The sequence below is a fragment of the Lepisma saccharinum genome, chromosome 25, assembly GCF_977018435.1.
Source record: "Lepisma saccharinum chromosome 25, izLepSacc3.1, whole genome shotgun sequence".
NCBI lineage: Eukaryota > Metazoa > Arthropoda > Insecta > Zygentoma > Lepismatidae > Lepisma > Lepisma saccharinum.
In genome coordinates, this window is record NC_139253.1 from 22,003,688 (window position 1) to 22,018,471 (window position 14,784).

The window sequence follows — 14,784 nt, forward strand, 5'->3', positions numbered from 1 at the left end:
TACAGCATAAATATTAATTAACTGGACTGTCCACGTCTAGATTGAAAGTAATGTAAATGCAAAAAATTCGTGAAAAATATATTTAAAAAAAAAACAGCGTTTTTGACGTTCATGAAGAAGTGGTTATCACAATGTGTTAGAATGCGAGGGCCCCGGGTTCGAATTTAGCCTGAGAATGGGTGTACTTTTTGAGTCTCTCTCATCGTTGCAAGTAGCCAAAAATGGAAGAAAAGCAACACTAAATAATGAGAGAAAAATGCAATTTGAATAAGCAAGGTGGAAATAGTGCTGTTGTAATTCCTGAAAATTATGCAAGAAGAACAAACTTATGTTTTCTTTCGGAAGATGTGTTATCTTAGCCCGGGAGATGGCTCGAAGAATATATAAACTCCTTCCCCATCCACTTTGGCAATCATAATCGCAAAGTTCGCACTGAATATGCAATGGGAAAAATAATAGAAATCCGAAGCAAGAAGAGTTTATGTCATAGCCAGGGAGGCACATGAGAGGAGGTACTCCTCCCCCACAAACACACACACATCAGTCATCCAGGCTATTAACAATAAGTCAATTGTTATCCTCTCATTTAACTTTAACAGTAAATGGAATTTTTGTAAAATGAAAATTGTCGGGCTTTCCTTTTTTACACGTGCACGTTGGTTTCGTAATGGAGCAAAAAAAAAAAAAAATAGAATTGTGACTCGTAAAATCACTACCGGCTGAATGAATTTCTCCGTGGATTCCAGAATAATGACTCTTCTTTTTGAAACAAATAGTTTAAAAGCAATATAATATATGTGTCGTTGGTTAATAAGATTCCTCGTTACATAGCAGAATCCGCTATGTTGATGATGACGTTGACCATTTAGGGTTGGAAACACTCACCTTGCACAAAAACACGACTTTGCAACATTTTCCTTCATTTGGATGCACAAGCTTGACTTGTATTCTGTCAGCAATGTGCACAGCACACAAGCAGTATCTGATGAAGCATATTCCTTTCAAATGAATGTAATTAGCGAGAACTGACATCAAATGTTTCGAGCTGGACAGGAAAACATGTAATCTTACGGAGAAATTACCTGAATAGCTTGGTTTCTTCACCGTGGTTTGTGGCATGTCGGTTGAAGCTCAGCTTTCTAAGCTGAAATCCTAGGTTTGATTCCCCACATGATCGCTTTTTTTTCCAACTTGTAACACATTAATTATTTCATTGTCTTTGTATTTCAGTGTTTTAAAGTGGGATGAGAACCACTATGTGCCTTGACCGAGTATCGAACATGGGACCTCCTGATTACAAGTCATCACACCGATTGTAGCATTATGGTTTGTTATTGTTCGTGTGGCAAGATAAAAAAAGAATATGACACCCACAGATCTTCTGACAGTCGAGATGATTTTGAGTGTAAACTGTGTTTTATTTTCTTCATCTTGTTGCGGCTAAAACTGTCTGCTTACAATAATCAGTACTAAAACGCATTGTGAAATACAACTGAAGATGAAACATTCAATATTCTCTGGAAGAGGAGTAACTGAAATTAACTGCAAAAATTGTGAATTACATAGAAATATTGTTTCGTTATACATATGCTTGTTTATTTGAGTTTGGCGTTGAAGTCCACTCTATGCACAGCAAGGGTAATCGGAAGTGGACCTACAGTTTGAAGTGAGATCCGAACCACTATGTTATGTGCCTCCACCGGGTATCAAACTACAATTTCTTAATTGTAGCCTTTAATACTGCTCCAATAAACCCATTTTCTAATGACTGGTTTTACTTGTCTCAATACAATAAATAGGAACAACATTTACCTCACTATAAAATTAATTCCCGGGATATGGCAAGGCGACTTCTCTTATTTTTCGGTGGACATGCTATGACAAGTAACTAATTTGAACTTTCGGTTTCTGTGTTGAAATAGTCAGTGTGATTTGTTACAAAGCAGGAAGTTCCATGATTGAACACTGGGTAACTGATTGGAAGTGGAAAACTGACGTATATAGCAGTATATATCTAATATATAGAAACATAGCATAGATGTAATGTGTCTTGCGAATTAAGTATTTCTGCCAGGATATATCTAAATCACAAGATGTATATGGATTAGGGATGGGACTGATTAATCGGTACTCCATCGGTATCGGCCGATATAGGCGTATCGGTAAAATTACCGATTATTTTACTGATCCAATATATATCGATAAATATCTTATAATTTAGTGCAAAATTCTGCCATTTTGTTGTAATTTTTATGGATAATCTCCATGCCCTACTTTCTGAAAAAGTAAATGTAAATATTCAACTTGTTTTGCATTGCAATCAGCTCGAAACACACATTTATTACGGAGATCAATGAAAATTTCAGGGTCTTCAAGGACCATTTCTAATTTTATATCGGATCGGTTGAATATCGGTTATCGGTAAATTTTATATCGGTACTGTATCGGTATCGGCCAAAATTTCATATCGGCCCATCCCTCATATGGATACACAGCCAAGGTACGAATACTAGGATTCTGATTTCTTAATACACTGGCATGAAATGAATCACATGAATCCTGTACATGACTATGAGCATACATTAATGAGGCAGACTGAATATATACTGTAAATTTTATCCAGAATTATTTTCTACACATCTGTCTGTGGTAAGGAAAATAATGCTGAAAAGAAACTTAGTGAATATTTCCTCTGGTTCTAAATAACAGTTGGGCTGAAAAGTTCGTAGGCTAACATAGTAAAAAATATTTTTTTGACAAAATTCGATTTTATTATTCAATATAGTTGCCTTCGAGAGCGATACAACGATTATAGCGGTCATACAATTTTTCGATACCATTTTTATAGTACGATTTCTCTTTAGCCTCAAAATAGGCCTCAGTTTCGGCGATTACCTCTTCATCAGTGCTAAATTTCTTTCCAGCGAGCATTCTTTTAAGGTCTGCAAACAGGAAAAAGTCACTGGGGGCCAGGTCTGGAGAATATGGTGGATGGGGAAGCAATTTTATTACGGTTGAATATCGCTAAACATTGCTCCGAATCATCAAAACGTTGTTGCTTTTGATCGATTGTGAGCACGCGCGGCACCCATTTTGCACACAGCTTTCGCATGTTCAAATATTCATGCACAATATGTCCAACACGTTCCTTTGATATTTTTAAAGTCTCAGCTATCTCGATCAACTTCACTTTACGATCATTTAAAATTATTTTGTGGACTTTTTTGATGTTTTCGTCGGTAACAGCCTCTTTGGGGCGTCCACTGCGTGCATCGTCTTCGATGCTCATTTCGCCTCATTTAAATTTAGCAAACCACTTCTCAATGGTTGATTTTCCTGGTGCAGAGTCCGAATAATGTTTATCAAGCCAAGCCTTGGCTTCAACAGTATTTTTTTTCGCCAAAAAGCAATGCTTTATTAACACACGAAATTCTTTTTTTATCCATTTTTTCACAATAACAAAAGCTGCTTCACTCACAATGCTATATCTCACGAACCAATTATCTGGCAGCTGTGAAATTTATACACGTATCTTTTGAAGGTTAGTACTAAGTAAAAATCACATGGATTTAATTCTAGTAACGCTACGGCCGTAGACAGGAAAATTTTTCGGGGGGGGGGGGTTCATTCATAATTATTCCCAGGGCGTCGCCAGAAATTTGAATAATAGAAATAATAATAATAATTGTACAATAATAATTAAAATTTCATAATAATAAAACAATTTTATTCCATAATAATAATACTAATAATAATAATTATTATATTATTGTTATATCCTTGAGAGAGCTTACTCAATCCAGCAGATGAGTGAATATCCAGCATAAGTTTATTTTTGTTTTTTTTACGTTTCATACAGTGTGTACTGAAATGCACAATTATTTTACTTCGTCATTAAACTTTAGATACCTTCAAGAAAAAAACTTTAAAAGTTAGATGGAAATTTTAGTCATAAAGTTTTTGTTGTTTGACTTTAAAATTAATTTTTGGAATTTTGAAAAGTGTGGAACCAGTTATTCTCTTTAAAGCTTAGCCTGGTGCATGGATTGTAACCTCAATTGCGAACGTAATGTGCTACGAAACTGGATGTACTAGGCTTGAACTCCTATCAAGGGGGTTTATTTTCGACTTTATGGGACGGGGAATTTGAAAGCTGGAAAGGGAATTTTGGGACAATCATAAGGGAATCTTCAGTCTATATTCCTTGTGACGCAGGAACAACACTGGAAAGATGACAGCAGAAGTGATAATGGAGGGGTCGCCGGTGGGATGCGATTCCGAGAATAAATCCTGTTTCACTCAACTTTCAGAATTCCAAATGTATGAAAATTCTAGCTCGATCGTTTCAACATTATCTCCTTGTATTTTTGTGATGCTTCGAAAAAAAATTGAAAATTTGTTACAGATTTTGGTTTCTGAACATCCATTAATCCAACATGTCAGAAGTTTCGGGGGGGGGGGGGGGTTTGAACCCTAGAAACCCCCCCTCTAAATACGGCCATGAGTAACGCCATCTATGAGTCAGCCTACGAACTTTTCAGCCCAACTGTTATTAATGAATTGTCTACTGTAATTTTTATTCACTTTTATTTTACATATAAGACATGCAGTGGTCCACTTTGACTGCCATACAGATTAGATTCTCCTGGGTGGGGTGATCTCGGGAGGAATTTTTTCTACACCGTCTCTGCATAAAGTTGCCTTGACACACCTAGCCTCTAATCTGTGGGTACCTGTGGTGCATTGTGTTTATCACATCACCTCCAGTATGGCCAAAATTCAAAGTGTCAGGTCCAATCTGCATACCCCGTATGTGCCTTCATTGCATGGGGAATTGCTATGCTTTCTATCCTGTGTGTTTTCACAAGAGGCAATTATACTGACAATACTTTTTCTTTTTTTGGAAGATTGAAAATAACCTCATTTGCAGAATATTGTATTTCTTTATGAGCTACTTTGTAGTTAGGATTCCCCATGCATCTAGATTAGTGGTTCTCAACCTTTTTCAGTCCGGGACCCACCTTGAAGGATATTACACCTCATGGGAGCTATAAGTATGGGCGTCGGCAGAATCACTTGCAGGGGTGTCACCCAGTTTATTATCATGTTCCTAACATCGAATACCTTAAGAAGCCCTCTTTTACACTTGCTTAAACAAATTACACATACCTCATTCTAGAAAAGTAAATATGTAATTTTAAAGACTAATAAACTGTAGTCTAACATCTAGCCAAACACGCATGCTGAAATTGAGAGGCAATCGTAGAGTGCGAATAACAGAAATGTAGAGTTTAGACTATGTACAACATGGGTTGAATTTAAATAGTTAAAACAATATATCTGAGTAATTTAAATGTAATAGCTTTTTAAGACACAGTAAATAAATTTTCGAGCCAGACTTCGTGCCCCCCCCCCCCCTCGGAACCCACCAGTGGGTTGAGCCCCATAGGTTGAGAAACAATGATCTAGATTGTTAGTATTCTTGCCTTTGGTGCAAGTGTTCATGGGTTTGATCCCTTTGGCTGCTGCAAGATATCAATGTTGACTAAATATGAGAACAGTAGAGGAGCCACTTGAAGGACTGGTAGCAGAATTTGGTAGTCAAAAATGGTATGGCAATGGTGAGGGGGGACCAGGGCTGTATTTAAGCCTAGGGGCAGTAAAATTGACTTAACTTGAGCAATGGGTGCTTTCTATTATTTTATCTTCTTGTAAGTAGTAGCAGACCATAGTAAAAAGACGAGAAATAGCACACTTAAAGTCCAAGAACTCACTACATTCGAAGGAACAAAACCTAATTATTGCAAATTGTTTGGGCAATAAATGAAGCATGTGTGTTGTTTCCTATTCAATATTCTGATCTGTGAATTTTTGTCACTGTTGCCGTAGGAAATATGACATTCATTACATATTTTTGACACAGAATTGCCACAGGATGCTTACAAAATATTTTTACTTTTCAACAAAGTCCTCTCAGTTCAATTGAAAAAAAAAAGAACCACCATTTTCTTTGATACACAAAACACTAACTTGCCTACTTCTACCTCTTTGTACGATAAATTTCAAATATTTTCTTTCACCTGGACATTGATTTAGTCATAGCCAGATGTCGAGCACACATTATACTCTGACATGACCAATGTTATGTTACCAATGGATGAGGTAACATTTCCCAACCAAGTGTGTTGATTACCTCCTTGGTTGCTTTCGTCGTATGAGGTTTAGCGTTGTCTTGAAGAAGGATCACTCCTTTCCTGTTGACTAGTGCTGACTGCTTCGGACGCAGTGCAGCTGCAACCCTTTGCAACTGGGACGAGTATACCTCGGATGTGATGGTTTTGCCATGCTCTAGCAATTCAAAGTGCACAACACCAGCGCTGGTCTACCAAACACAGAGCAGTACCTTCTGTTGATGAATGTTTTCTTTTCGGGGTCAATGCAACAGAACCAGGGGACGACCAATGATTGTTTTCTTTTGCGGTTACTGTATAACACCCATTTCTCGTCACATGTCAATATCTGGTCCAGGAATGGGGCTTTCTTGTGACGTGACAGCAATGATGCACAAATGGTGAGCCGCTGGCGTTTGTTTTCCTTGGACAAAACGTGAGGAGCTTACTGAGCTTCCAAGTTTTCCCAAGGTTGTGCAGATGCAATCGAATGGTTTCCTCTGACACTCCAAACCCTTGTGCAAATTCTTTGCACGTTTGCTGTGGATCATGCTCGATGGTCTCCTTCAGCAGGGCTTCGTCGATAGTGCCAGGGCGTCCAGCTCGAGGCTTGTCCTGGAGGCTCTCGTCGCCTGAACCACTTTCGCGCTGTGCCCTCACTCACTGATGCCTCTCCAAATGCGGAGCATATCTTTCGAGCAGCGGTTGCTGTCCAATTTGAACTTGTACAGTAAACACGGCCGTAAAACGTCCTTTGACACTGACATGTTCCCTTCAGGATTGTAGTTCCTACAGACCTGCTGTCTATGCGACCAACATGCCTCCCAACTCTGCACTGACTAACGGTTGCCGGGAATGTAAACTTCTGATATCAGACAGGGTTGCCGACACATGCCGTTTGACTTTCACTTTTCGTTCCAGCGGCACAAACTTTTTTGGATACCTGGTAGTAATGAAATGTGACTCGCACTATATGAATGGAACAGTGTTTTAATGCAGTTTAATAATTTGAATTTTCTTCCAATTTCACAAAAAAAATAATAAAAAAAATGATACTACCATCTGACTGTGCATATAATACAGGAGAAACCCCAACAGCTAAAATGTTGATAAAGTAAACAATTAAGTAATAATCAAAAATTAATCACGTGACACACACTACTCTTCCTTTTTAATAACCAAAAATGAGGTTAACAAATTCACACTCAATCCGACAATGTTGCCATTGCCAGATTGTTGCTAATATATTGATGCCAGTTGTTGATTCTTGATTTTTGAACACTTACCAACAACATTTTGTATTTCAGTGAGTTGGTAAAAAATATTTTTGAAATTCACTTCTGTGTACATTTCTGTTGAATTAGCTGGCCAGTACACCTTGTAAATTCGGAAAAAAAACCTTACCTTTTAATACCATATTTAACCACATAAATCATCTGTAATACATGAAATGCGTAAAAAATTAACATTCTTTTATCAATTCCTATAATACCAACAGACCATTGAAAACTTTTGCAAGCAAATCGACAGTTGTTTTTTATGCATGCTTGTTTTTGCTTCGTACAGAACCTTTTTTTTTACACCTTAGCAACTTCTTGAGCATACTGAACGTTCAGGTAGAGCATGATTTTCTTGTTTAATGTTTAGAAAATAACCACATTGACAAAGTTAATACACAGTGTAAGTTTAACCACATAGACAAAGTTAATACACAGTGTAAGTTTCATGTCTATTGCTTTTTGTACAAAGGTTACATATGTTCAAAATCTTGATTGCGTGACTTTTTGGAAACCCTGTATATTATTCAAACTATTAAAACATGTTTTTAAACCTGAATTTAAGCGAATTGTTTAAAGAGCTTAAGGACTGGTGTATGTACGCCATTGATCGTTCTCCATCACACCCTCCTGATGATCAGATTTGCTTCCCGATTGCATGCGAAGAAAGAGTGGGCAAGTGTTTATTGAAAAAACCTTATCCAGCCAATGCTGAGAAGTTCTTGGACTCATGTATTTGTTTTGCTTGTGTGCCTGCATTGATGTTTTATTTATATTATATTTAATTAGATATGGAAGTGTATGATAAATACAGAGCATACCCTGACATTCGCTGCGAGACTCTGCGGCAAGTGGCCCGACATCAGCGCTTGTCTTTCCCGGTGAACAGGGTCCACGATAGTCGCTAGAGTCGGCTATTAAAATTACAGTTTTCGTATTGTGTACTAACCTTGACTACAGAAGGTGTTGAAAATGATGTCCCTCTGCTGCAACACATTCCTGGCATGTCCAAGTTCGTCAACTGTAAATCTCCCGATGTGTTTTAGTGGTGTTGAGACATAATAAAGATAATGTGCTTGAAGCACCAATAAAACAATGTCATAATGAATTTATTATTTTTAAAGATTAAATGTTGGCCAAGGAATAAGTTGTGATTTAACTAAATTGTATTTTTGCTAGTACTTATTCTCGGTTGATTTCTTACTTTTTGTAGGTTGAAGAAATAGAAGCTCTATCCTCCATTTATGGAAATGACTGGAAAGTTGAAGATGAAGCTAATAGAAGCTACAGCATCAGAGTTGAGGAAGGATCACTACATATGACATTGTATGTGAAGTTTCCTCCAGAATATCCATCTGATTCACCTCCAGTATATCAGTTGTCTGCACCATGGCTTAAAGGAATTGAGAAGCTTGAAGTGTGTGGCCAGTTGGAGGAACTCTATATGTATGCATACATGTGTGTGTATGTTAATGGTTTGCTGGGGAACCATCATGTTTGCGTAGATGTTCTCATTGTGTTTTATTTATATAAAAGCCATATACAACTGTTTGGCCTGATTATGTGTCTTATTTGTATGTGTAGAAATACTGGAATAGGATAGAATTGGTCTTTATTTTTGAGCAGGCATGTTTTGACCTCAATCCTTGTCACAGATACAATGAGTGAATAAAAACCGAGAGAGAGATAGAGAAAACAACATAATGATCATGATAATACAAAGATTATAGTGATAGAATCAGTGCTGGATCTATAAACCGCAAAACCCTGCAGTACAACCCCAGAGTTGTAATGTTACTCTACTTGTCACTGGAGCATCTTAGCTATCTTACCTATTGCTAAATGACTAAAAATACTCCCCTCTCACGCTCATATCTTTCCTGACAAACCCAGTGTGTTTTTCAAACGCCCCCCTAACCTCCAAAACATCCCAGTCCACAACATTCCCTCACCACACAACCAACACCCCACTGCCCACAAATGCAACCGCCCTAGGTGCAAATCCTGCCCCATTCTTATTATCTCTCACACCCTCTAGGTGCACACGGCCACTGGCAAATTTACCCTCCACCCCAGAGGGACCTGCCACACCTCAAACTTGATCTACATCCTCACCTGCAACATCTGTGGTGATTTTTTCCTGGGGGAAACATCAACCACCCTCAACCTCCGCATCAATAACCACCGTGCCTCCACCCACAACCTGGACTTCACTGTCTCCGTCCATACCAACCACCACAATATCCCTTTCAACGACTGCTTCCAGGTAGTGATCATCCATATCTTACCCCAACCAGCCAACACCTCAGTTCCAAAGGATGGGAGAGGGTTTATATATCAGCCATGAGAACCATTCCCCCTGGCCTGAACAAGGCCACCCAGTAACTCCCCCCTCCCCCCAACCCATCCCTCCCCGCCTGCCCCACCTGGTGACGGAACAGTTTTTTTCCCGTATTTTGAACTACTACTTCTACGATCGAGACCTGGCAATTATGCTAGATCTCCTACTTCTGGTTCCGTCTTTCTTCTAACGCCGAAGATGCAGCGACAAAAGTCTGCGAAAATTCTATTCTTTTCACTGTCTGGTGAGTGTTTTTTCTTTCTCCTTCTTTGCTTTATACAGGGTGACCTGTAATTAGATGTATTCCCTGAAAGGGGTTAAAGTAGAAGCAATTTGCAATAAATTTGACTATATGATACCCCGTCCGAGAATTAGTAGTTTTTGAGATAATCGAATTTCTATTGTTTTTTTTTTTTTAAAAAATGACAATTTTCCACATAAAAGGATGAATTGAGAAAAAACTGCTCATTGTATGGCACACATTTCAGCATTTTCTGATAGCTAACAAATAAGTGGGGTGTTGAAAAAAAAGTTTTTTTTCCCAAATAACAATCACATTTAAGTAACGGGTGAGTCTAAACTTGCAAGTGGTGATAAAAAAATACACTCTTAGTTTACTAGGCAACGTATTAATAACAAAAATGGTATGACACGAAGCTTACAAATTACTTAAATTACTTCCTTGAGTCATCAGCTATCCAACAAGGTACAAATGTTGCTAACATTCACATTTGTTTACAAGAAATAATACTTGATTCATTTTCATGTGAATGGAATCAATAAACATTACAAGTCTTGCTCAAAGTGGGCACCTCAGTTATGAATGCAGGCACGCAGGTTTTTACAGACATTTGGTCTCAGAACTCGTGATGTGTTGAACAGCTGTTAAGATCCTCTCCCTGAGCTCTTCTTGCGAGTTTACCGGTGTGTTGTAAACTAAGTCGCAAGGTGGCAAATTGGGAGGATCAAGCCGGCCAGGGAAATGGGCCGCCTCGGCCAATCCATTTGTTTGGGTAATTTTTATCCAGTCACTGTCGCACGCCCAGGCAGAAGTATGGATGGGCATCATGAACAATCAATCATTTGATTGAACCATTTTTCCTGCCCCAAATCTTAAATGGCATCACTTATGAACATTTTTTGAGGAACGGGATGGCAATGTTGTTGGAGGATGTGCCTCTAGCTACAAGACGCGACCTTATTTATCAGCATGATGGCTGCCCAGCTCGATCCCTTGATCGATTTGACACCTTGCAACTTTTACATTTGGAGCCACGTGAAAGACTTAGTTTACATGACACCGGTAAACTCGCAAGAAGAGCTCAGGGAGAGGATCTTAACAGCTGGTCAACACATCAAGGACACCATCACATCACGAGCTAGGAGACAAAATGTCTGTAAAAACCTCTGTGCCTGCATTCGTAACGGAGGTTCCCACGTTGAGCAAGACGTGTAATGTTCTTTAATTGTAATGTTCATTGATTCCATTCACATGAAAATGAATCAAGTGTTATTTCTTGTACACAAATGTGAATGTTAGCAACATTTGTACCTTGTTGGATAGCTGATGACTCAAGGAAGTAATTTAATGTGATTGTTATTTGGGAAAAACTTTTTTTCTTCAACAAACCACTTATTTGTTAGCTATCAGAAAACGCTGAAATACGTGCCATACAATGAGCAGTTTTTTCTCAATTCATCCTTTTATGTGGAAAATTGTCATTTTTTTATAAAAACAATAGAAATTCGATCATCTCGTAAACTACTAATTTTCGGACAGGGTATCATATAGTCAAATTTATTGCAAATTGCCACTACTTTAACCCCTTTCAGGGAATACATCCTAATTACAAGTCACCCTGTATATATTTTCCAGGCGGCCCAAAATTTGTAGATCTGGCACTGGGTAGAATAATACATTGAATTGTTTATTACGTATACTGTAAAGTAAATAGCCTATATGTAATAAGAGTTTACAAATGTGAAAGTTATCACTGTTTTACATTTCTTTTAATTTTAGGCAAAACATTGGAGAAATTATGATATATCAATGGGTGGAAAAATTAAGGGAAATACTACAGGCAAAGTCAAGTGAATTGGTTTGTGATGAACAAGAGCAATGTGTTGCCGATGTGCCATTGGTAAGTTCCACCAGTGATAACTTAGATGAACTGCCACCCATAATTCATGGAGACATAATATGTGATCGAAAAAGTTACTTCCAAGGACATGTTGCCAAAATCATTTCTGTAGGTCAAGTAAAGTGAGTCTTCCCTTTTTTCAAAATTTTCTTTGAGTTAAATCTGTACTGTTGCTATGAAGTACAATCTTGTAATATTATGTACTCTGATTTTTTGTTCTGTTGTAATAATATAGTCAAATTATTCTCTATTGATGTGAGGTTAAAATTTATTTTTGTAGAACATTGGGAATGTCAGTACCCATGGTTCAGCATGTCTTATTTCGTTCATATTATTTTTGAATCTTCATTGATTTCAATTATTAAACTCATATTTGACTGAAGTAGCTATATGAAATGACATGTGACACACAGATGATATATTATTAGTAAACTGAATGAAAATTATGGTTATTTTATTTGTTTTGCTATCCATTTGATATAACATTAAATGAAAATTGGAATTTCGATTTCACATATCAGCAATAGCTTATAGGTGATACGTGGGAGATGACAAAATTATGACAATATTATAAATAATTAGTGAAACGTCTATGTGTACAGTGGAACCTTGAATTTACGATTTTTAGGGGACCAAGCATGTGGGAAATGTAAAATCGAGGAAAATTTTATAACATTATGCTATTTTGGGACCATAAAGATTGAATGTATGCCGGAAAATGTAAAATTGGGGTCCCACTGTACATAGTAAGTTGTAACTCTGAACTAAAATATTTTAATTTTGAAAATTCGTTAGAATCCAGATTAAATGAAGTGCGTTTGCAAAGGACTAATTCACATGTGAAAGACTATTTTTCCCCCACTTCAATAAAAGTGCTGTAATCCTACACTGTGCTAATAGTATGAGTATATTGTAAGATGTAATATAGTGAAGACTTAATGAATTTATGTATTTTTTGTCTATATAGGCAAGTTCTACAAAAGCTGTATGAAAACAAAAAGATAGCAAATGCTACTCACAATATATATGCTTATCGGATATGGAAAGAAGATACGAAAAGCTTCATTCAGGACTGCGTAGATGATGGGGAAACACATGCAGGAGGACGTGTTCTTCATTTGTTACAGGTAATTATTTTTAAGATAAACTTCTTTGTATCCTTGTGTACCCTAACACATATTTTTGCTGTAGAATTATTCCAATTTCACTCATTCACATCACTGAAACAAGGCCGAGTTTATACTGATATATTAGTAGTGTGTCATACCAGAGGTGCCTGTATTGTAAGGCATTTATTGGAACTGGCCAACGTTTCCAGAGTCCTGGTGTACTATGTCATACCTAATGCCTTTTTGTTAAAAAATAGTAAGTTTGGTGTACTCTCAAATTCATCTTAATAAAGTAACCATTATCTTGATACAATTTTTCATCTACTTTTGTACAATTGAAATGAGTGGAAAGTAACACAAACACAGAACATATTGCAATTTTGGTTTTGTCTCGAAATTCAAAGTGACACACATCAAGGTAGTCTTAATATCGGTCTTGTTCTAGACTTGGGACAAACTATCATTTTTCAAAATTTTACCTAAAGCAAAGTGTGCCATTTTTGCTCTAGTTTTTTTCTTTTTAGGCAATAGGAATAATTGTAATAATATTCAGAAATGTGTGTCTGCCCTTTACAGATTTAGTGACAGATGAAGAATAATTTGATTTTCACTGTTAGGGTATTTCTATTTCCTATTTAACTTTATTTCTCATTTCACTTGTAATATTCATTGCTTTAGTCTATCTTCCACCAATTAAAGGGTCAAGAATACAAGATGAAAAGAGAATACCGTATTTACGCATGTATAATGCGCGTGCGTGTATAATACGCACCCTCGTTTTTGATGGGGAAAAGCAACAAAAAAAATATATCTCGTATATAATGCGCAGTACAATTCAGGCTTTCTTAGCGTCGGACTAACATTTACGTATTTCATTTAAAATTAATCAGTAGATCATAAAAACGATATTTTCCTTGCTTTCGTAGCTGATGCATTCACCACGCGACCTTGAACTTCCAGATGCTGGGCTTTTCATAGGAGAGGAGGGAGCAAAGTTATCAACCACCCGTTCAAGGTCGCAGTGTGTGATGCTTACAATAGATGGATGACATTAAGGCAGCATGAACTCTCATCAAGCGGGAGGGTGAAACGTGCGTCGCTGCCGATTGTTTGTGAATGGGTTCGCGAGGCATGGAACTCCATCTCCCTTGAAATGATGATCAAAAGTTTTAAGGTAACGGGAATATCGAACAAGATGGATGGAAGTTAGGACATTTCAGACTGCTTGTATTAGTAACTGGGAGTGAATTAAGTGTAAAGGTTATTTATTTATTTACGTGAGTCAAGCCGCAATAGCGCAGTAAATATACAGTAATTATTTCTATTTGGTAAGTGTTGACGTAATTAATTTACCTTCATATTTGTTACAGTCAACTCTCGATACAACGACCTTTCATAGTTCCCAGGAAAAAGGTAGTTATATCGAAGGGGTTGTTATTGGAATTTTCACCAAAAACGATTATTAGGAGATAATCGGGCAGAATGAATGTTGGATTTAATACGGGTCTACTAGAGCATTGTCTGTTACAAGATGAACTGGTAAGATAAGATCTCTCGGAAAATCTCACCTTTCTAGGCACAAAAAAAAGGGGCTGTAAATTTCGTTTTGGTTCGGCTGTGTAAAATACGTCGTAAAAATGTCATTTTCCTTCCTTCGACCAACTTCTAATTCACCCCCTCCCCCCATTCCAGGGAGCAGTCCTTCCTCTTCCTCGACTTGCATTGTAAGCCAGCCTGAAAAAGGAA

At 37.4% G+C, this 14,784-nt stretch overlaps 1 protein-coding gene across 4 annotated transcripts in view; it reads left to right on the top strand.

The window, feature by feature from the left end:
* LOC145978600 (protein IMPACT-like) overlaps positions 1-14,784 on the top strand; it is a 34,075-nt gene that overhangs the window by 16,084 nt on the left and 3,207 nt on the right. Inside the window, exons 2-4 of one of the 4 annotated variants that reach the window (XM_083111315.1) lie at positions 8,661-8,911; positions 11,809-12,051; positions 12,897-13,056. In XM_083111315.1, the coding sequence (XP_082967441.1) occupies positions 8,661-8,911; positions 11,809-12,051; positions 12,897-13,056 (654 nt within the window). The remainder of the gene's footprint in view (positions 1-8,660; positions 8,912-11,808; positions 12,052-12,896; positions 13,057-14,784) is intronic. The other 3 variants (XM_083111316.1, XM_083111317.1, XM_083111318.1) reach the window with 3 other exon arrangements.